General features: G+C 34.7%; 1 protein-coding gene and 1 long non-coding RNA gene across 3 annotated transcripts; one reads left to right on the top strand and one right to left on the bottom strand.

The window, feature by feature from the left end:
* LOC114330665 (hemicentin-2-like) lies at positions 1 to 24,837 on the top strand. The gene is made up of 7 exons (XM_028280071.2): positions 1 to 428; positions 9,439 to 9,660; positions 12,661 to 12,782; positions 14,206 to 14,347; positions 15,945 to 16,217; positions 20,810 to 21,142; positions 24,686 to 24,837. Exons 1-7 carry the CDS (start codon positions 239 to 241, stop codon positions 24,832 to 24,834), a joined length of 1,431 nt encoding a protein of 476 aa, XP_028135872.2. The 5' UTR covers positions 1 to 238; the 3' UTR covers positions 24,835 to 24,837.
* LOC126892193 (uncharacterized) lies at positions 3,698 to 6,287 on the bottom strand. Of its 2 annotated transcripts, XR_007700721.1 has the most exons (3): positions 6,106 to 6,287; positions 5,270 to 5,426; positions 3,698 to 3,873 (listed from the first exon to the last, which is right to left on the bottom strand). It is a non-coding gene; the product is annotated as an uncharacterized LOC126892193 (long non-coding RNA). The 2 variants fall into 2 exon arrangements; XR_007700720.1 differs by lacking the exon at positions 6,106 to 6,287 and having other exon boundaries at positions 5,270 to 5,512.
* Positions 24,838 to 24,872: the final 35 nt, after the last annotated feature.

Here is a 24,872-nt window from a genome sequence, read left to right as displayed (position 1 = left end):
ACAACATTGAGTTAATCCATTGAGAAAAGCCTAATTGAGAAGACAACTATTTTAAAGTGAATACATGGCCCTCAGTGCCCCCAGTAATCAGTAATTGACCACCGTTCTTCTCACTAACTCTCACGGCTATTCAAGACGCACAAAAAGAAAATAGTTAATTGTATTTCTTTTCTTTTCTCGGACTGTGCTTTTTAAAGTCTTTATGTGTGATGTGTTTTAAGAGTACGAAAATCTAAAAATGGCATTAAATGAGTGCGTAGAACTTAGTTTTAATATGAAAATGTGTATTGGATTGATAGTGTTCTGGCAGGTGGTGATTACTGGTTTTTGTGAGGATCTTACGGACTTCAGTAGCCACCCTACGACTGTTAAAGCAAAAGAAAATAACACCGTTTTGTTACCTTGTCATTTAAATACTTTATCTAATGGTAAGTTTTTTATATTATAGTATATTTCACGAATTTGCAACTTTTGTAAACCAGGGATAACTTTGACTTTAACGGTCCGCTCTGTTGAGTCCAATATATTGTTATGCTCTACTTTATCTCTTTTATTAGATTGATTAGCAAATTCTTAATTGAATTAATTACTGCCTATGTAAAACAAAACCAAGTTCAAATTAAATTTTCTAGTAAACTTTATTCTCCGGGCTAATTTTGTATTCGATGCAATACCTTTGATTTGTGGCTTCTAGTATCTCTAGTTGCTTACTCCTTCCAGGATAAAACAGGGAAATTAAACACATTCAATATCATATAAATGTAATCTATTATTTATTTATCCAATATGCTGTATAAATAAGAATTGAAAAAAAATACTAAAATCTAAATTTGTTGCAACAATTTCTTACTTAATAAATCAAGCTTTAATTCTGATGTCTCCTTGTTTTAACAAAAAAAAATGATTTAAATAAATTATTGTTTATTCATACTAAATTTAATAAAATTTACTTTTCTCCTTTTGAATTGATTACTTAAAGTTGGGATGACTAACTGAGTTATAGAACTGTTCAATACAAAAAAAAAAAAAAAATGGGCGTGTATGGTGTGAATATAAACAAGCTCTCTCCGTTTCGACAAATGATTTGACTAACCTTTTTGTTTCTTCACTCCTTCTTTTCCCAGATTGCGTTGTCCTTGATTCTCCCATACGTACTCTTTTGATGTTGCAAAAAAGGCCCCTCTCGTCCAAACTGCTTCAAAAACAAACAAAACCAGGAGTCGCTCGAATTCTCCACTCAGTTTTCTCCTTGCTCGATATCGTGTACAAATAGATATCTACCAATCAGCTACCCGTTCTAGACAGAACAAAGGAATCTTCCTCGGACACAAGAAAATTTTACTTCTCAACCGGTCAACAATTTCGATTCAACTTGATTATGCTCGCAAAGGCCGATTTCACCACTTTACACTGACTTCTCACTTTTCAAAAACTGGACTGCTCTCTCCCGAGATTTATCACACAGTGACCATCTTTTCTCTCTCAAATTCCGACTTCCCATTCTCATCCGTTTCATCGATCTTTCTCTACCTATCAAAAACAACCTCTCTACGTCTCTACCCACACATCCGTACTTTCCTTTCCTAAGAAAAACCAACTTAATTTATATCCAACTTTCCATTTTGTAAAAATTCTGAGACATCAAATTACTATCGTTTTTTCAAAAAACTAAACAAAAGGCCTTACATTCTAAACTCAATAAAATTTGTTTATCGTTTTAAACCTTCTACGAATTGTTTACAAAAATCCTATTGATGTTCACAACCCGAAGTAACATGCATTTTCCAATATTTTCGAACCATTGTCTGTAAATCTTTTCAAAAAACCCATTAACGAAAACCACATTAACGATTTCACCTTCCCCGCAAAAGCACTGTTTATTAACTAAATAATACTCTATACAATTTTTGGTCATATACAGGGTGAAGAAAATCTATGATCTTGTGGTCCAAGATATAAATTTATTTTCTGAATTTTTCCAAAAAAAAACCATTCTACAACAATATTTGTCGTAGTTTTGCACATTCCCCAAATATGTTCAATGAGATTGAATTCACAATGGTAAAGGGGCAGTCTTAATATATTATGTCCAAAATTAGGTACGTATTATCTTGTCTACTATGAATATTTTAGGTTTTTCAGTTGTTTTGGTCAACTGTAGTAATTTTGCCTTAGAAGAACCCTGAAAAAATGAAATATTTGAAATAGCGAACTATTTATTTATTTTATATATACTGTCTAGGAATGTGACGTTTTCCAAATCTATGACAGATGGTTCATGTAAATTTAATCAGTTATTCTTCAAATAATTTCAGGAACATCACCGTAATCATGTTATAGTGATAATCAACCGATTTTGATTTTAATGACAACACAAAATTTGCTCCGTCAACAAAACCATGTTTTCCATCTACAGGCGATATAGTTTGTCACTTTTCCTCAGTATCAGTGTATTTTATAAATTTTATACCCTCGTTCTGCCACATTCGTTTAATGCCACCTTTAGCAAAAATCCACGTTTCATCTAAATAAATAAATGAAGCGTGTTCTTTTTAACATTAGTATAGTTTCTTAAAAACTCGATTCCTTTCTGGACAACACTAGCTCTTTCACAAAAAATTTTTCTATTCTCTTCCAGTGTGAAATTAAACCGAATCAATTTGAAAACTATCCAGATACTTACCCCGGAAATTTTAAATGTGTTGCTGTCTTTTAATTTTTTTAACACCGTAAAGAACATGTTTTTTCTTTTCACTCATTTTTTAATACATATACAATGTTTCGAACTTCAAACTTACAACCCTCAGGAAGATCTTTACTCTTGGGCTGTGGTCTAGATTTATATTGTGCGACCTTTTTTCACTATTTACCTACAATACATGCTATGAGGAACTCAATAAATATTTACGCATATATGTTCACTGTTTAGAACCACATTAAATTCTAGGTATATCCAATCCGGTTTTAACAAATATTTTGCAGGCATAGGCGTAACCAGGGAGTGGTTTTGGGGGTTATAACCCCCCTTTTGAGCTCTATACACCTAACACCATTATTATTCCATACCCCCCACTCCTCCCAGAGACCATCAAGTAGATGTAACCCCCCTTAGGATTATCCTGGTTGCACCTCTGTTTGCAAGTAGATCCCTAATAACACAAAACATTCCAGGAATGTTCCTAGAAGGTACTCACAGGACATTGAAAACATTCCTGGAATGTCCCCAAATGCACACGAATGTCCCTGGAAAGTCCCAGGAAAGTGCTGTGTCAGCATTTTAAATATTCTTAGAATGTTCTGTTGGAACATTCCATGAATGTCTACGAATGTTCTTTGGACATTCACAGTATATGTTTTAGACTGAATGTCTTGTTGGAACATTCCATGAATGTATACGAATGTTCTTTGGACATTCACAGTATATTTTTAGACTGAATGTCTTGTTGGGACATTCCATGAATGTTGGAACATTCCATGAATGTTCTTTGGACATTCACAGTATATTTTTTAGACTAAATGTCTTGTTGGAACATTCCATGAATGTCTACGAACGTTCCTTGAACATTCACAGTATATTTTTTAGACATTCTCTGAAATATATCGTCAGTGATGTGACAATACCTCCTATATCTTCTTTCATGAGGTTTGCAGGAGATGAAAAACATTTTTAATAACATACCAAATAATACATCCTTGATAAATATAAACATTTTTATTGTAAAAAATCTTTTCATACATTTTTTTTAATGTAATTTACTGATATTCCTATAAAAAAATGTGTCACATTTGCTTTGTAAACCTTTCTTTTGCCTTTCATAGCCACATATTCCATTTCCTTCCTGGTTTTTTGTAGACCACTTCTCTCAGCTGATTCTAAAATAAAATAAAATAAATGGTAATTTTTCTATCCTTTACAATTAACAATCAGAAGAAATATTTACAGGTAATAATATGCAGAAATAATAATAATAAATTAAATAATATTTAATAAAGAAAATAATAAAACATTTTGTATTTTGACAACGACGTCCGATGTGGAAGTAGAAACCATAATAAAGTTATTTTTTCAAGTAAATTGTGGCTTATTTCCCCATTAAAATAGTTACAATAATTACAAAAATGCCACAAAGAAATAGCTTTTTCACAAACAAATAAGTATTTTGTTTTATTATATTTATTGTTTTTATTATTTACTTTAACTTAAGATTATAACCTAATTCTTGTTTTCTATTTCTGATGTTTTTATTTATTTACATGCAATATTAATCTGTTTTCTTGTATAATCTACTTCGCAATAATTATGTGATATATTGGACTTAAAATGAATTCAAAAATTTTTTGTAATTGGGCAACAATGTCAACTTAGATCTCTGATGTAGATAATGAAGAGCAACGGTATCTATTACAGTTGGAAAAATGAAAGAATAGGGCTTTTCATCGATTGTCATTTGTTTCGAGCTTCTGTCATGTGTCACATAATATTAATATATCTACGTCATATGTCTTTGGTTTGTATTATTGTATATACCAATAACGTATGTCGTAGATATATTAATATTATGTGACATTTGACAAAAGCTCGAAACAAATGACTGTGAATGAAAAGCCCTATACCCATGAACGATCACATCAATCACTTATTTTGTATTTGCTATCTTTTTCTATTTTAGAACAAATAGAAAATGATATAAAAACCTTAAAAATAAAAAACTGGAGAAAAAAAGCACGAAACAGATCATAGTGGAGAAGAATCCTGGAACAAGGCCAAGACCCAGAAAAGGCTGTCGAGCCAATTATGATGATGATGATGATCTTTTTCTATCAAACGTTTGTGATTTATAGAAAAAGACAGCAAATACAAAATAAGTGATTGATGTGATCGTTCATGGTTATAGGGCTTTTCATTCAGTCATTTGTTTCGAGCTTCTGTCATGTGTCACATAATATTAATATATCTACGTCATACGTTATTGACATAACCAATGATACAAACCAAAGACGTATGACGTAGATATATTAATATATGTGACACATGACAGAAGCTTGAAACAAATGACAATGAACAAAGCCCTATAGGGCTTTTCATCGATTGTCATTTGTTTCGAGCCTCTGTCATATGTTATATAATCTGTGTATAATATTAATACAACACGGATTATACGACATATGACGGAAGCTCGAAACAAATGACTGTAAATGAAAAGCCCTATTCTTTAATTTTTCCAACTGTATATTGTAATTGTATTATTAATTGGGTTAAGCATATTACCTGTGTGATATAAGCTATTGGAACAGCACGGTCTCTCAAACGAACAGTTGAAAGTGAAGTTCTGTCAATATCTTTTTCTAAAAATGTTTTGAACATACTGCTCTATTAACAAATCTGATCAATACTTCATGCCTTCTTCGCAGGATCTTCTGGAAAGCTAAAAATACAAAATACTGAGCATTATTAACAAATTTTAGTTTTAAATAAAAAATATGATTAATGAACTCACAAAATATTATAAAAAGCAGCTTAAAAATTGTTTATTAGTATACCTAGTCGTTTCCCTAGACACAACTGGCTAGTGATTTAAGTAGGTAATTTTTTTGTTTTTGGCCAATTTTGCCAAAATTACTAACGCCCGGTTTCATAATGAACATTAACTAAAGTTCACTTTAACGTTGACATTTACCCATATGAATTGCATTGACAAGGGTACCAACTTAAAACTTAAAGTCCACTTTAACTGATTATGAAACCGGGCGTAACTATTTAGTTACTATTTTTTTGCCAATTTTACCAAATTGTCAAAATTATTTACTAAAATCACTAGCCAGTTGTGTCTGAGACTAAGTTTAGCAAACCGACTATACTATTCATACTGTGTATTCATTAGTTGGTACTATTATAGTGTGTGGTCTACCATCCTGTTTATAAAGGCATACATTAGCAAAAACGCAAAAAAAAATTTAATTTTACAAATAATCGTTTGTTATTATCTCTATTTACTATTTTAGTTAGGAATAAGCAAGTTTGTGGCTTATTCGCAATTATTAAAATAATAAATGGATATTTTCTGAAATAGGGGCATGCCTTTGTTTACATATTTGCATACTAACCTTTGAAACGCTATTCCTGCAGATTTTTTATCTACATTGCTTCTGCTACTCCAACTGATTTTATGCACTATGTTAATAATACTATTAAAGTTATTATAAAAGTATCCGAATTAAAAAAATATTCTTAAAAAGCACAAATAAAAACAAACAACGATCACGCACGGCAAGGTGGCCAAAGCTAAGATGAAGATGCATGACAAGGCCAAGATGGCCGAAGCCGAAGCGCCGAGGCCGAAGTCCGAAGTGAGGTCATTGGTCGTTTTTAGTCACGTGATGCCCTCTCTAAGCACCATGCACAAATACATGCGCCGTGAATTTGAAAATGAACATATAGGAACATTGGTAGTATGTTCACAGAATGTCTTATGGTAACATTCCAGGAATAATTTAATCAGATGTTCACCGAATGTTCCCCAAATGTCCAGGACATTCAAATATTGATAGAACTTTGGTAGTACATTCCTGGAATGTTGTGTGTTGTTAGGGATATTAAAAAAATATGTTTCGAAAATCTAAATCTTTTCATAACCTTGTTAAAGTTACTGTCTTTAATGCTGGGGTAAAAAGGTAAAACTGCTAACCTAAATAAACATTTCCACATAAAATTTGCAGTGTACATAAATTGTATCAAAGGGATTTACTGTAAATAACTTTTTATTAATACGGTAAAAAAAATATAAAAGGATGTTTTTTAATTCAAATTATTAATTACTTATTTCATATTTTTCATTACTAGAGCAATTATATTAATGTCGTAATTCTACACATAGTACAGGGAGCATTTGGCTGTCCGGTATCTAGCGATAATAATCCAAAACACTCGCAAAATCGTGAAATTGTTCTTTAAAAGTGCGATATTGCAATAAATCAATTCTTCCACAACTTCGCTGAACAAAGATTTATTCTCTTTTCTTTTTCTTTGACAATATTTTCACAAACAAGTGACTTCCGGTTATACCGGAAGTGAACAGTAATGTTGTAATTTTAAATGGAACAACCTATTTATTATTCCATTTATTTCGTCCAAATTTGTATAAGATAAAATTTTTTTGGGTTATTCTTTTTTCAAAAATGTTAACAGTTATAGATAAACTGTCCAAGGTAAAAGCTCATCCATTTATAGTAGATAGTAGGGGAGGAAAGTATGCTAAATTTGCAGTTACTCGAGCGTTATGGGGACCTATTGGGTAGTGAAGAGTAGGTCCTAAAGTAAAAAAGTTAAGTTTTCCATAAAATGGGGGACTTTGAATTTTTTAATTTAATTTTCTATTTCAAACAAACGTTTTTCCGATTATAGCGCCATCTATCCATAATCCGAAAAAATGCCTCAAATAAAAGTTACTTATTTTTATGTCAAGAATCCAAATCTGCAATAAAAATTGGGGGCTTTTATTTATGATTTTAAAGTAATCCCCCACCCCACCCCCGTGGGGGATCGTGTTTGGTGCCATTCGATAGATTTTTCAAAAATATTAAATACGTGTATTTTGCAGTTTTTCGATCTGATGTTCATTTCGCGAAATATCGCGGGGATTGTATTTAAAATTTTAAATTTATCCCCCACCCCTCTCCGTGGGAGTCGTGTTTGGTATCATTCGATAGATTTTCGAAAAATATTAAACAAGTATTTTTTAGTTTTTCGATCTGACATTCATTTCGCGAAATAATCTCGTTATTTGTGAAATTTTCGTGACTCCCCATTTTCTTTTATATGTACAGTGGAACCTCGATATGTCGGCCTCCGATAACCCGGAAATCCGGCTAACCCGGACCGATTTTCGTCAGACAAAATAGACATTTTTTACTTTGACTAAGTTTTTTACCAAGAAATAAACAATACTGTATACCACTGTACCTAATTTAGATGTACTGTGCATATGTATTTCATGTTTTTGCAATACCGTATTTTATTAATTTTTACCATATTCTCCGACTAACCCGGATTTTAGATAACCGGACTTATCGAGGTTCCACTGTACTTAACTTACCCACTCTTTTGCATGTACTTAACTTCCTTATCTTAATATGACGATTTCGAGTTTTTCTACGTATAGATTTTTTTCGGCCCCCCGTAAGGAACTCCCCTGTATTAAGAGCCAATATGTAGTGATACATTTACATGGCACAAGATTTACCCCATGTGATAATTTGACACGCTCGAGTAACTGCAAAATCCCCGCTTGGGGTAAGTCAATAATTTTGGTTGTTTTACAAAAAAGTTAAAAAAGTAGGTAAAGCACACATTTCTTTGTTTAATCCCACTTATTAGTATTTCAATTTCTATCTTGGATAAAATAAAATATCCTTTCAGCATTTCCTGTTTAGGACCATTATTCTCCATCCTCTTATTCCCAGTATCCGTAGATCTTTCATTCTTTAAATATTGCCTACCGATCTCAATGTTTTGATTTTAATTACCTTTATGATATTTGCTTCTCACAGGTTTGGTACAGTTCACAATAAAATGTTTTTTCCATAACCCATTCTTATTTGTGACTCATGTCTCGCTATTTTATTAACAGTAGATTATATAACTTACTAAGGAAGTAAAACTTCACTTGTAGAGGTAGGTGGATGGTATATAAATTTAGTAAAAAAATTTTTTTCTAAAAAGATCCAAATTGGATTAAAGTGGGTACATCACTAGTACAAAAAACACAAACGTTTTCGGACCAATCAGTCCATCATCAGGTTGAAACTTCAGATCCAAAGTAGTTGGAACTAGCTACATAGTTAGGTCGAAAGACCTTACTAGTACAAGAATTAGGCCATTTCGGCTACAACAATGTCGAAAATAAGTCGATGTTAAAAGAATATAAAAATATAATGAGACTATAATGGAGTCTTCATCTTGGCTTCAAGCTGACAGACTCTATGACATACATCCGACAGATGCTCGAAGCCAAGATGAAGACTCCATTATAGTCTCATTATATTTTTATATTCTTTTAACATCGGCTTATTGTCGGCATTGTTGTAACCGAAATGGCCTAATTCTTGTAATACTAAGGTCTTTCGACCTAACTATGTAGCTAGTTCCAACTACTTTGGATCTGAAGTTTCAACCTGATGATGGACTGATTGGTCCGAAAACGTTTGTGTTTTTTGTACTAGTGATGTATCCACTTTAATCCAATTTTGATCTTTTTAGAAAAAAAAATTTAATAAATTTATATACTATCTACCTACAAGTGAAGTTTTATTTCCTTAGTAAGTTTTTTATTATGGTATACAGCCAATGAGAGGAATCTTTTCCTTTATATTTTAGTAGATTATATCTTTTTGAGTAAAAGTTCTAGTCTCTAAGATATATGTTAAAACTGATTATTTTAGATGAAGCACATGCCAAATCCGTCCGATGGTACAAAGATGAAGATCTCATAGCAGACAGCGCTAACGAATCATTGACTCCTCCAGACCGACACTTGCTGTGGGAAAACGGTTCCCTGGAAATACTATTTGTACAACCTGACGAAACTGGGGAGTACACATGCGAGATCCTAAGATCGGAACCATGGGGTCCAGTAAAACAGAAACATGCCATTGAAGTATTACGTAAGTCATTGTTTACATTTTTTGTTTAAGGGACAAATATTTTTACCTCAAAAAATTGAATCGCTTATTATATAAAGGCAATAAGTCCACTTCTGTACGAAATTAAAATTGTTAAACCAACGTCGACGGATCGCTGAGTCTATAAAGGAAATTTGTATCTCTCACCTTCCGCGAAATATCGCACGATAAAATATTATTTGTTGAGCGTATTAAGGTAACTAGTCCGGGACTGATTACCTTTATACAATAATTATTGTGGCGCCACCATCGTTTGTGGCATTTTGTTCACAGAGTCGTTTATTTTATTACTTCGGTTAGCTTACGTTAGTTAGTCTTACGATGTATTTTAGGTCTTGTTTGTAACAATAAACTTTTTTTTATATAAATAAATTAATTATTTAACTGTAGAAAAGCAGCATTTTTTCATCTTTTATTCATTGATTGTATAAAGGAATCAAGTCCCAGCCTGTTAAAACGAATTTTTGGCCTTAATCATTTTCAAAGCCAAGTTTGTTGTATCACATGTCACTGGTGGCAAATGAACTTGCATCCAAGCCAAAAAACAAGCACACACACATGTCACTATACTAGTCTCCTTCTACATTTCATCTGTAGAACAAAATTTGATAGGTCATCAAGTTTCTAAACTAAATAGTTTTTTTCGTTTTTCTCAAAATTAAGTATTGTGGACTTATACCCTTTATACAATAAGCGCTTCAATTGGAACAAATGTGAGTCCATAGTAAAATGAAATAAACAAATAGACTTAGTCACAATCACTTTTATTTACACCAGACGACCTTTTTCGCTTTCTATAATATTTAAAGTATCATCAGGTCTCGGTACAGTAAATTTAAATGATGCCGATAAAGGTAATAATCACTCGGTAATAGGACTCATAATCACATTTATTTGCCCCCGACGACCGGATTCTTTTTCTATAACATACAAAACATCATCAGATCTCGTTATAGTACCTAAACTTAAATGAATGCCGATATACCTTGTATCGGCATCATTTAAGTTTGCTGCGAAACCGGTCATATTAGACCAAGAGCCAGCGCTGAAAAATCTCTTTGAATTTACTAAAGCTAGATTTTTCACAGTTGATTACTGTGAGTGTGTAGAGAAACATACTGCGGTCGGTCAAGCGAAACGTAGAACAGGGGTTACTGAGAGGGTATCAAAGTTGCTTTCCTACGAAGGTAATTAAATCCATTTACTAAAGTTAAAAATCAGTATACATATTCTAAATTAAATATAATTAAAAGTTATTATAGTCGGTCAGCTGTACGACGGGACAGAGCCGGTCGGTCGGCCCCAATAGTCGATTGAGGAAATGAAGCATTTTGGCTGAAATTTTCACAGAAGGTAGGAAATAGTCCAGCGATCATTTTCTATATCATGTCGCTATCATACGCTAAAAGCTTGGGAGTGGTTGCCACCCCATCTCGGAGTGGGAATTTTTTATTACATTTTAACCATGTAATTCGATGGAAAAAGTGTGATTCTAAGAAAAAAATGTTTTTTACCTTTTCTTCGTAAAACTAATATTTTTCGAGTTATTCGCGCTTGAACATAACAGTTTTTCGACGAAAAAATCGACTTTTTAGAGGGTTTTTTGAGAATGCCTCGAAATATATTCTATATATTTTTGGCCATAAAAAGTTTCTTCAAAAATGATTTTGTAGGATTTTTAAAGAGCTATAAGACTGTGTAAATTAAATTCCGTAAGATCCCTTAGTTTTTAATTGGGGCGGGTTTAAAGGGCTCGAATAAGGGGGTGTTTGCTGGTAAATAGAGGTTTTAAACAGCTATCTGGCTAACTATTTACTGTAATGAAAATCTCTGCACAGGGAAATTTTAGTCATTAAAAAGGCTACAACTTAGTAGTTTATAATTTTTTTCGTATCTTCAGTATTGTCGGAGATATCTTGAAGTAAAAGGTGAAAAATACCAAATTGCAAAAAATCAATTTTTCTTTAAACTTTTTTTTCCAAAATTAGGCATTTTAAATAGGTCAAACTCCTTAAGAGTATAAGTGGCTTAATTTTCATGCTAGAAACTTTTTATTATTTTTTTTAAAGTCTAATTGTATACTTGAAAAAAGATTATTTGTTTTCCTCGAAAAATGCAAATTTTTCCCATTATTTGGCTTTGACTATTTCAAATTATGCATTTGACGAAAAAAGCTAACCTTTAGAATGCCCTATCTCGGTTTGTGTTGGTCTTTCAGATATTATTGGAAAAGAATTTGGTTTGATAAAAGATAAAATTGTGATATCTACAGTTTTTTTGATTAAATGCATATTTTTCGAGGTATTCTCAAAAAACTTTCTAAAAAAGTTTATTTTTTCGTCGAAAAACTGTTATTTTCAAGCGCGAATAACTCGAAAAATATTAGTTTTACGAAGAAAATGTAAAAAAAAACCTTTTTTTCTTAGAATATTTTTTTCCATCGAATTACATGGTCAAAATGTAATAAAAGTTCCCACCCCCAAGGTTTTAGCGTATCTATGATAGCGGCATGATACAGAAAATGATCCTTGGACTATTCCCTACCGTCTGTGAAAATGTCAAGTAAATCCATGCTGGACGAAAAAATTGCGAGCCAAAATGCTTCATTTCCTCAATCGATTGTTGGGGCCGACCGACCGGCTCTGTCCCGTCATACAGCTGACCGACTATAATAACTTTTATTTATATTTAATTTAGAATGTGTGTACTGATTTTCAGCCTTAGTAAATGGATTTAATTACCTTCGTAAGAAAGTAACTTTGATACCCTCTCAGTAACCCCTGTTCTACGTTTCGCTTGACCGACCGCAGTATGTTTCTCTACACACTTACAGTAATCAACTCTGAAATATCTAGCTTTAGTAAATTCAAAGAGATTTTTCAGCGCTGCCCCTCCGTCTATATGGGCTAAATAAAAGTGATTGTAAGTTATTATAATATAAGTTATTTATTTATTTCATTTCGTTTTCGTTTTTTCTTTTAGATTCACCTTCAGTAGAACCTTTTCCTCCAACGGGATTTTTACAAGTCAGGTTAGGAGAAGAAGTAAGGATGTCGTGTAAAGGGGAAGGTATTCCATATCCAATCATTACATGGTCCAGCAAAGTAAGCGTTTTACCCTCTAAATTTTATCATTTAATAAGTTTGAGGTTTATTAAGATACACAGTGAGGCTCATATTTATATCTGCATCAATATCAGTAACAATATAAATTGCCCGCATGTTCTTGTACTTTATTTTCATGTATTTTCACATCATCCTTACCTCTCAGTTGTGGCCTAGCCCTCCGTCTACGTCCCACCAGCTGTAATGTCATCAGGATTCATCTAGAATAGGAGGGCATAAGAGTCAACTGTCAGTACTGGCAGTATCAGAGTTTTGTGTATTGATATTTTTGGTTTTTGGCTTAAGTTTCTACTTTTCCTGTGTTTACTAGTTTCCCAGTACTATTCTGGATTTGATATCTTTCGTTATGGAGTTGTCATTGGCCATCAGGGAGCCTAGGTATATAATTTATCCACAATGTCAAAGGTATAGATTGTTGATACAATTCCAGTAAGTACACTAATCTTCCAGGTTTTGTTTTTGTTCCTCATATCAAGCACCTATTATTATTTTATGTACTTATTTGATTAGTAAGAAGCCTTCACATTTACGAAGTTCTGTAGGTATACCGATACCGCAGTTTAGTTATTTTTTAATGTTTTATTGTCTAATTGAACGAGGTTCCAATGGTATAGGTATTGGTTCTTGTTCATGGAGAAAATGGATTTTCATCTTCAACATCGATGGAATGTTTCTCTTTATAATGTTCCACCCACCTATGTCATACGTCCTCTTTTGAATTGAGTCTATGTCCTTTCTTATTTTTACATATTCTCAGCATTGGTTTAAACTCTTTTCTTTATTCAGAGACTTATAGAATTTTCTGGTTTTGTTTTGCCTTTTTAACGTCTTAAATTCTTCCAATATTCCATTTTGAAAAGCTCGCTTTTTTCTTCTATGTAAATACTTCTCTTCGTACTTATATAAAATTAGAAGATGTTTATAATTTTGATGCTCTTTTCGACTTCTTCTTTGTTGCATAAGTTTATTTACATCGTTTTAATGCCCTCACACTCAGGATCGAACCAGTCATTGCGTGGTGGTGATCTTTCAAGTGCTAGATTATTTGCTGCATCTTTAATAATTGTTCCTGCACGTTTCCCACTGTTTCAGTTGTTAGATCCTCAATAATTATCTTTTTAGTTTCGATATTATTTTGAAACTTTTCTAGTGTTTGCGAACTTTTGACGAGTTTAATATTGTGGCGGGTTGTTTTGGTGCTTCTCTCCTTTGTACCAACTAAAAAGTGATCTGAATCAATGTTGGTGCTTCGGTAGGTGCAAATATCCATTAAGTTAGAGAAATGTCTAGATAAGCACATGATCAATTGGTTGTCTGTTAATCCATTGGGTGAGGTCCAAATCATCATATTTTATTGAAATCGTCATCACTAAATATTTAATAACAAATTGTTAATGTTTAGGGCGAAGAACTAAAATTAATAGATCATAGAGAAATACTTAAATTTACGGCTTCAGACAGACAAATGGCTGGCGTTTATGAGTGTATAGCTAACAATGGAGTTGGAGAACCAGCCAAAGCCTCCATAGAATTAAATATTATATGTAAGTGAATATAAACTTTTGTTAATCAATATCATGTTCTTCTTTTTTTAGGGGTTTAGATATTTCTTGGCTATTTCTACATCAAGCTTCGCTTCGATCGGTTTAAGTTCTACACTATACTTCTTCCTTTCAATTTATATTCGGAATAATAAGTTTTTGTTCTAATTTTTATCCAGTCATCCATTCTTGTCTCTTCTCTATGTGTTTAGCTTTACATTTTTCATCTAAGCACTCTTTTGATTCAGTCTTTTACCTTTATCCTATTGTTCTACCTGCTACTCTTGTTCTGATGTTGCTCTAGTCAGTTTCTATATCTTCAGTTTCGACTGTTTATAGTTTTTTGCTGTATTCTGCGTATTTATTGTTTAGCGCTTCTGTTTTTAGCTTGTTAAGATTCCAAAATGTTTCTTATTTCGTTGAGTTTGTATTCTTATTATTTCTATTTCTTATTTTGATAATAAGAATATGTAATCTGCATCAACGTTTGCTCTCCTGATTTGACATCTTGTGTTAGTCTTGGCCATTTTCTATGAAGTAAGTAGGTACCTACATTCTCCATCTGATTGCCTTCTCTTGGGCCTGAAAGAAGCCATGTTATGTTACACTTTTTGTCAAAATTTTATATCTACTGGCAACGTGTGTGCTTGTCACCGAAGCTAACTTGTATAATTCTGTTCCATTACAATTCTACATCAAGCTTCGCTCCATCGGTTTAAGTTCCACACTATATTTCTTCCTTTCGATTTGTATTCGGAATAATCAATTTTTGTTCTAATTTTTATCCAGTCATCCATGCCTGTTTCTTCTGCAATCCATCCTAATTCATCCTTCCATTAGGAGACTTCCTAAGTCTCCTATTATCATCGGAATGTCATTTCTTGGTGCGTTTTCACAAGCCTCTTCTAGTTGTTCATGGAAGCTGGAAGTCGAATTTGTTTTCATTACTTGCATCTTCTATTGGAGAGTAATTCTTCCATTAATTGCTCTGAAATTCATGACTGTGTTTCTTAGTTTTTTACTAATTTTAAGTGCAGTTCATTTTTTTCTTGCTTATTTTCTCTGGAATAGTACAGAATGAAGTTTTTATTTTCTATTTTTCTCTTCTGTTTCCATCTTCATTACCTGACATGCTAAAATACATATCTACTTCATATTTTTTCATCTGGTCAACTAATTCCTGCATATTCCCCACTGTTCACACATTAAAAGTTCCTATTTTTACTTCATCATTTTTCTTGTTTTTTGTTTTTTTTTACTTTTATTTGATACGTTTTGAGTTTCAGTTTTTTCATTTTAATCTTATCTTCTTTTTCCCCGAGGGATTTGTATATGTATATGTATATTTGTCGTGCCCTGTTCATTTGCCTGGTCTGCTTACTATACGTTCGCCCTTCCTCTCTTCAATTTTTTTATCTTTGTAGTGTTGAGGTTTCTTTGTTTCATTTCCAAACTTCTCTTTCAATTGTTAGTTTGGCCAAGCATACTTTAACTGTTTTTAATTTTGACTTTCTGCGTTTATTCTCTTGTACCTAGGTATATTATTTTTTATTATCCTCAATATTTGTTTATTTAGCATTATTAAATCACTTATTTGTAGATCCACCTGAAATGTTGACATCAAGGTCTTGGATACACACAGCTCCTGGACACAGGGTTCAGATCGACTGTAAAGTTTCGTCAGACCCCCAAGCCACGGTCACTTGGCTTAAGGGAGAAGTTCCTGTCCATTTGGACAACAGAGTAGTTCCTATGATAGATGGAGATAAGCACACACTATTAATAAGAAATGTACAGAGAAGCGACTTCGGCATTTACACATGCAGGGCAATCAATGAACTTGGTCAAGGAGAATTAGCCATACAACTTTCAGGTATGTTTCGTTTTTAATAAAGCAAAAAATCTCAATTGGAACATTCACGAGTTTGCTAATGTTACTTCCCTGTTTAACTCGTTCACTGTCAGAGTGTTTTGTATGTTTTTTTACGTTCAGGCCCGGTGATATATTCCAGATGGGAAAAAATGTTCATTCTTTGGACCAAGATGCGCAGAAATAGATTTCCACGGTAAATGAAGTCTTATGAAAGAAATTTACGTCAACCATATTGAGAAATTTGGGGAAATGGGTCTCTGGTATGAAAATGAAAAAAAATTCTGCGCTCGCTTGTGTGAAAGCTACTTTCTCGGTTACATTGACCGAGGCGGCAGTGTACGAGTTAATGTCTAGTGTTGCATCGTGGTAAATTCTTTTAACAACTTTTCATCATCATCATACAGCCTCAAACGTCCACTGCTGACCATAGGTCTCTTCCCTGTGTTTCCAACTCAGTCTATCATGCGCCGCTCTCATCCGGTTTTTATTTAGCCTTCTTAAATAGTCAGCCCATCGTGTAGACTAGAGGTGGTCGATCGATGCTTCTCTTGTCTTTCCCTCATCTTCATTCCAATGTGTCCTGTCCACCTCCATTTTAGTCTGGCTATCCTTTCCATGACGTCGTGCACTCACCCTGGTTCTTCTCCTTCACTCTCTTCTCTGTCTCGTCTCCTACGTCACTTCTTCGTTTTTTATTTTGTCTCACAGAGTTATTCCCAACATGGTTAGTTCCATTCTTCTGTGTGCGACTCTCAGTTTGGTAGCTGAGTATTTTGTTACGGTAAATATTTCTGCTCCGTATGTCAAAACTGGGAGGACGCATTGATCAAATACTTTTCTCTTCAGACATGTGGGCAACTCAGTTTCCATATGCTTTCCACCCAAGACCAATTTTTCTCTTCAGTTCATGGGTCTGATTCATTATCATTCTCTTTGCCTTATTCCTATGCGGGGTCGGCTTCCCTAATTACATTTCTCCACTCAATTCTATCTTGGGTCATATCAATGTTAATTCCCTTTACCAAAATGTCCTGCCTTATCGTCTCCCCCCAGGTCTTCTTTGGTCTTCCTCTCCTACTCCTTCCAGGAATCTGCACTTCAGCTATTCTTCGTATTGGGTGATTAACATCTCGACGTTGAACATGACCAAACCATCTTAACCTATGCACTCTTATTTTGGCATCAATTGGTGCCACACCTAGACTTCCCCTAATATACTCATTTCTAATTTTATCCTTCTTTGTCACTCCACTCATCCATCTAAGCATTCTCATTTCCGCCACATGCATTCGTTGTTCCTCTTTCTTTTTCACTGCCCAACATTCAGTTCCGTACATCATAGCCGGTCTTATGGCTGTTTTATAGAATTTTCCCTTCAGCTTCATTCGAATTTTTCTGTCACACAACACATCGCTTCTTTCCACTTTATCCATCCAACCCTAATTCTACTGCATGCATCTCCATCTATTTCTTTATTACTCTGTAATACCGATCCTAGGTACTTAAAACTATTGCTTTTCACAATCATTTCACCATCCAAAGATACCATTTTATTTGTAGTAACTCCATCTTTAAATGAACATTCCAAATACTCTGTTTTTGTCCTACTAAGTTTCAAACCTGTTTCCTCCAGAGCTTGTCTCCACTGTTCCAGTTTTTGTTATAAGTCTCTTTCACTATTTCCTACTAACACGACATCATCAGCATACATTAAGCACCATGGAATGTTAGCCTGTAGTTTCGCTGTTATCTGATCCAAAACTAATGAGAATAAATACGGACTAAGCACAGAGCCTTGGTGCAATCCTACTTTCACCTGAAATTTATCAGTCTCTCCCACACCTGTCCTAACACTAGTCGTTACTCCCTCATACATATCCGTCACAATCTTTACATATTCACCAGGGACTCCTTTCTTATTGAGTGCCCACCACAGAATCTCTCGAGGAACTCTATCATATGCTTTCTCAAGATCAATGAATACCATATGAGCGTTTGTTTCTTTACTCCTGTATTTTTCCATCAACTGCCTTATAATGAAAATTGCATCTGTTGTTGATCCACCCTGCATAAAGCCAAATTGATTCTCGGATATTTCGGTCTCTTCACGTATCCGTCTATCAATTACTCTTTCCCATATTTTCATGGTGTGGCTAAGCAGTTTTATAGCCCTGTAGTTTGTACATTGTTGTATATCTCCCTTGTTTTTGTAAACAGGTACCAGTATACTGCTTCTCCATTCGTCTGGCATTTGTCCAACTTCCATAATTCTATTAAATAGACTAGCTAGCCAACTTGTTCCTGTCACTCCCAATGCTCTCCATACTTCCCCAGGAATATCATCTAGTCCTACCGCTTTTCCTTTCTTTATTTCTTGAAGCGCTTGAGCCACTTCCTCGTTTGTTATTTTGGTGACCATTGCTGCTAATGTCTCCGTTGACTCTACAGGCTGTCTGTCAAATTCTTCATTTAATAAGCTGTCAAAGTAGTTTCTCCATCTCGTTTTGACATCCCTTTCGTGAACTAGTATTTTATTATTTTCATCTCGGATACATCTAATCTGATTAAAACCTTTTGCTTTCTTTGCTTTCTGTTTGGTTATTTTATATATCTTCGTTTCGCCTTCCCTGGTATCAAGTTGATCGTATAGGTTTGAAACGCTTCTGCTTTGGCTTTTGCTACTTTCGCTTCCTTTTTCGCCACCATATAGTTTTGAAGATCTATGTCGGATCTGGTTTCTTGCCACTTTTTATATAATTTTCTCTTCTCTTTTATTTTTCCTTGTACTTCGTTTGACCACCACCAAGTCTCTTTATCCTCAAACTTTTTTCCTGGCGTTTTCCCAAGTATTTCAATAGCAGTCTCTCTAATACTACTGGCCATTTTTCTCCAAATTGTATTAGGGCTTCCTTTCATGTTCCAACATATTTTTTCTAATATTCTTCTCCTGAATAGACCCTATTTCTCATCTTTTAGTAGCCACCACTTGATTTTTTGTGGTCCTCTCCGATATTTTTGTTTAGTTTCGCTTTTTACTTCGATGTCCAGAACAAGCAGCTCATGTTGTTGGCTTACTGTCTCACTAACTATTACCTTGCTGTCCTTGCATTCACGTATGTATTCTTTTCTTATCATGAAGTAGTCTATTTGGGATTGATGTTGTCCACTTTTGTAGGTAATAAGTTGAGTTTCTCTCTTTTTAAAGAATGTGTTAACAATCGACATATCCAATGCTGTTGCTAATTCAAGCATGTCATCTCCAGCTTCATTTCTAGTTCCAAAGCCTAATCCCCCATGCATTGTTTCATATCCTGTCTTGGCTTGGCCCACATGTGCATTGAAATCACCTCCTATTATAACTTTCTCCTCTGCTGGAATCACTCAGTACGTCTCCTAATTGGTCATAGAAAGCTCTTCTCTCATTCTCACCCAGACCTGTTTGAGGAGTATACACACACACACAACATTCAATACCTCTTTATCAATTACAAATTTCACTGACATCATTCTATCACTCGTTCTTACAACTTCTACTACGTTATCTGGGGTCTGACTATTCCTGCCAATCATAATTTGATGTCCTAGGTATTTATATTTATTTACGGGTTCTCTTTATTGTCCACCATTGCCTACCATTGTTCTGATTGAGTACCAAATTTGTCATTATTTTTGTTTTCGAGATGTTTATATTTAAACCTACATTTTCTGTAGCCACGACGAGTTCATGTACCATTTATCTTGCCATTACTAGATCCTCAGCTATTATGACTATAGGTAACATCGGCGAAACGTAAGTTGTTTAGTTATTCTCCATCTATTTTTATTCCCTTTGTTAGCCAATCCAAATTCTTAAAAACATGTTCCAGCACCACATTAAAAAGTTTAAGTTACATTGGGTCTCTTTGTATATGCTCTATTTTTATGCGATTACTATTAGTATGTAATTTGACAGTGGTTGTTGCCTGTAGGTATATATGGTATAATTATTTTGCAGGTTTTGTATATTATGTAATTCCTATATCTATATTTTCCACACAAATACATACATTCAAACATACATACATACAAACAAACATTTTTCACTTTTTAAATAGAAATTTAGTGATATTTCTAAGCTAGGTAACTTTTGAATAGTATAACCAATTTTCAAAATTGGACATGCGTTGGAAAGATAATGATTAGTACTATCAGAAGCCACAAAGGTCGAATTTAAATTTTCGAAATTTTGGGGACGAGAACCCTTGGACCAAAATGGTTGGGCGAGTCCTTTCTTTCGATTTAGAAAATCGAAAATTTCGTGTATATAGTGTCGCATGTTTGGGTGTTGTGCGTCACTGGCGAGAACTACCGTTCTCTGGGAATCTAGCCTGCATTCTTTAAGCGCATGTAGTATTTTGCTTAGCTTAACTGTGTCACAGGCTTTGTAAAAATCGATAAATATAAGCACTAGAAGTTAATTGCATTTCACTACTATAACAGCTTTTATTACTTCTATATTTGTTGGTTTTTTCATGTATTTATGAATAGGTTTCTATTCTCGTTGTCCATTTCGTTACAATATATGAGCTGAAGTCCATTGTTTTTTGTTGTAGGTGTGCCCAATCCAGGTGTGTTCAAAAGAACCGAAGAAAAAAATGCCAATTCCAAAACGTCTTACACCCTAATCTGGGAAGTTGACAGCTACACACCAATTATTGAATACAATCTATGGTTCCGGCCTTATAAACCACGAAGTGGCACTCATCTTCCTAATTGGACTAAACTGACCATACCTACAGAACATAGTTCTGGACCAGTTTATTCCAAATCGTACACAATTAAAGGACTGAAAGAACGGAGTGTATATGAAGCTTTACTGGTATCTAGGAATAGGTATGGGTGGTCTAAGCCCTCTCCAATATTGAGGTTTGCCACAGCAGGAGCTGGTGAGTAAATGATTGTCCTTATATGTGGGCGGTCCGATAAGTACTTAGCCTCACCGCCTGATGGCGCCACTGTCGCAAAAGAAATTTACTATCGTGTAATGCATTCTCGTAGACCGCTAATGTTAAAATTTCATCCGAAACCGGGCGTCTCTGCAGATTTTAGTAAGATGGAAAAAGGGCAATATAGGTTGGTGGTTCGATCCTTATTGTTTTTGAAAGGGAAATCACGCAGCAAAATCAAAGAACACTTGTACGCTGTGTACGGTGACTCTTCTCCTTCCATGGCAACCGACAAAAATTGGTTTAACGAGTTTCAACGTGATCGGACGTCGGTTTCTGATAAGCAACTTACACATAATTAAAGCAGCACTATCCATCAGATAAAAACGACTGTTATTTAACTGATAAACTATTTTCTCGTAAACTTAAAAATGGAGAAATAATAAATAGAAATTGGACGTCATTTTCTCAGAGAAAAGGGTCTGTGTTTTGTGTATCATGCATATTGTTCAGTTGTTGCTCTGCTAACGCAAACACATTTACAACCGGTTTTAATGATTGGAAAAATGCTTCACAAAGTGTGGTAGATCACGAAAATTCTCCTTGTCATAAGTTACACCAGAAATTATTAAAATTGAGAGGTCAAATAAAGGGACATTTTAGTTCAAGTCTTGCTGATCAGTTAAATAAGGAAACTAAAAACTGTAGGAATGTTCTTAAGCGTGTTGTTGCCGCTGTAAAATTTCTATCCACAAAAGGATTAGCTTTTCGTGGTAGCCAGGAATATTTAGGACTGTTTGATCAAGGCATTTTTTTAGGTTTATTACAATTTTTATTCGAATTTGACTTCTTTCCTGCAGAGCAATTGAAGGTATATGGCGATGGAGGTTCAGGTACAACTTCATACATTTCCTAGTCAACATATGAAGAAGTTATCCTTCTTATGGCTGAAAATGTTCGAAGACAAATATTAAATGAAGCTAAGGAAGCAAAATATTTTGGGATTATGGTAGACTCCCCTCCAGACATATCTCATATTGACCAATTAACGTTGGTACTAAGGATTATAACTAGAGATGGCATACCCGTAGAACGCTTTTTGTGTTTTTTGCCTAACGTCGGACTGTTTAATTGTTGTTGGTTTGTGCAATATTATTAGTATTTCACGTTTATATAAAAAAAAACTATCACTTTCGACTAAACTATATTAGAATCAAAGTTGTACAAAGTAGAATGTTACGAGTAGAGTTAGCGTCCTTTTCTTGCAAGAGCCGAAAATGGAATGGGGTGAATGCCTTCGATTTTCGATCGACGTACGATCCTCCCTTGGGTTGGTACCTGCTCGCTGTGGAGACATCGCAGGGTGGTACGAAAGAATATACATCGGCCGTGTATACGAGGTGTGCACAAAAATAATAAAAGTCTAAGCTTCACAAAAATATTAAAAAGTCTTAACATCGGACACAAAGCTGAAGAGATTGTAAATGCTATTATCGATGTTTGCGATAAATTCGATTTGGATATCACAAAATACCGTGGTTAGTCATATGACAATGCCAGTAATACCTATGGCAGGGACTCAGGTGTTCAAACCAGAATCAAAAAACTGTCCTCAGGCTGAGTATGTCCCACGTGGCGCTCATTCCTTAAATCTGGTAGGATCTGTGGCCGTTAGCTCATGTGTGGTTGCTGTTTCTTTTTTGGTCTACTTCAAGAACTGTACAATTTTTTCATAAGTTCAATACATCCATGGGAGCTTTATTTGAACCAAAATGCTCTGTGGTACTTCAAAGCCTATCTAAAACACCTTGGTTAGATAGAAACGATGCTTGTCGAGCTCTGAAAGAAAATTGGCCGGCAATTACAGAATCTTTGAAACTAATAGAGAATGAGAGGAACGAAAAACCTTCATGCCGTAGTGATGCATCTGCTCTAAGATTAAACCTTGAATAACTAGAGACACTATTTTTGTCCATATTTTGGAGTACCGTTTTAGAACGATTACAAAAGTCAGTACTAAGCTTCAGTATGAAACTACAATTTTAAGTAAAGTAAAAGGATATTACCAGTCGTTGGTTGGTTTTTTGGTAAAGCCAAAAGTTGGTTGGTTATAAGCGGGTAGGGGGGAGGGGGAGACCAAGACGTAGGGCGCCAGAAATATTAATTTCTAGTAGAGTTCAACATGTAAATCCGACCCTGGCCCCAAAAATGGCTGCCACGGAGGATAACGTGACAAAAATCCCCGATCTCGTATTAGCAGATCGCCGACTTAAGGTGCGCAAAATAGCTGAAGCAGTAGGCATCTCAAAAGACTGTGTGGGTCATATTCTGCATAAAATGTTGGGCGTGAGAAAGCTGTGGGTGCCTCGTTTTCTCACTCCGGACAATAAGCGTATCCGTGAGACCACTTCCGAGCAGTGTTTGACACTCTTTAAGCGTGATCATAAAGACTTTCTACGTTATTTTATAACTGTCGACGAAACGTGGATTCACTGGTACACACCAGTGACCAAGGAACAGTCTAAAAAGGCACGGCTAACGTGCTCCGAAGATGACGAAGACTATAAGATGACTATCGGCCGGAAAGAAAAAGTGCCCTTTCACCATGACAACGCACAGGCTCAAACCTCCACCGTCGAATTGGGCTACAAACTGTTACCCCATCCACTGTATTCTCTAGATTTGGACCCATGCGACTTATTTTTGATTCCAAACTTGAAAAAGGAACCCATTGGACAGAAATTTAAGTTGAATAAAAGTGTGGGTTGTCGTCACTACGGAAGACTACTTTGCTGACCTCGAAAAAACAGATTTGGACCCGTGCGACTTATTTTTGATTCCAAACTTGAACAAGGAACCCACTGGACAGAAATTTCAGTTGAATAAGGGTGTGGGTCGTCGTCGCCACGAAAGACTACTTTGCTGACCTCGAAAAAACAGATTTGGACCCGTGCGACTTATTTTTGATTCCAAACTTGAAAAAGGAACCCACTGGGCAGAAATTTCAGTTAAATAAGGGTGTGGGTCGTCGTCACCACGGAAGACTACTTTGCTGACCTCGAAAAAACAGATTTGGACCCGTGCGACTTATTTTTGATTCCAAACTTGAAAAAGGAACCCACTGGACAGAAATTTCAGTTGAATAAGGGTGTGGGTCGTCGTCGCCACGGAAGACTACTTTGCTGACCTCGAAGAAACAGATTTGGACCCGTGCGACTTATTTTTGATTCCAAACTTGAAAAAGGAACGCACTGGACAGAAATTTCAGTTGAATAAGGGTGTGGGTCGTCGTCGCCACGGAAGACTACTTTGCTGACCTCGAAAAAAACGTGTTTTTCAGACGTTAAGAGTTAAAGAAGTTGGAACATCGCTGGATCAAGTTTGTCGAGCTAAAAGGGGACTACGTTCAGAAATAAATCACCACTTTTCCAACATTTTCGTTTTTCTTTTGTATGCTAAGTAGGTACTTATCGGACCACAGTAGTAGGATTATTATTGCATTTAAAACAGGTATTAACTTTAGCTGATTGTATTTTGTTTTAGAATTAAATGAAGATATGATAACGACTGTTCAAGTAAGCATACAAGAAAATATGTTTACTCTTCAATCTAGCTCTTCGATCCTCTGTCAATCTCACTTAACCTGGATGTATATACTTTTGTTCCTAATTTTAATAAAATTATTTGTATGATTTTTTTTGTGTTTTTTTCTGAATTTTGCATTTGCGTG

Source organism: Diabrotica virgifera, chromosome 9 (genome assembly GCF_917563875.1).
Source record: "Diabrotica virgifera virgifera chromosome 9, PGI_DIABVI_V3a".
Taxonomy (NCBI): Eukaryota; Metazoa; Arthropoda; class Insecta; order Coleoptera; family Chrysomelidae; genus Diabrotica; species Diabrotica virgifera.
This window is presented reverse-complemented; position numbering and strand designations above follow the sequence as displayed.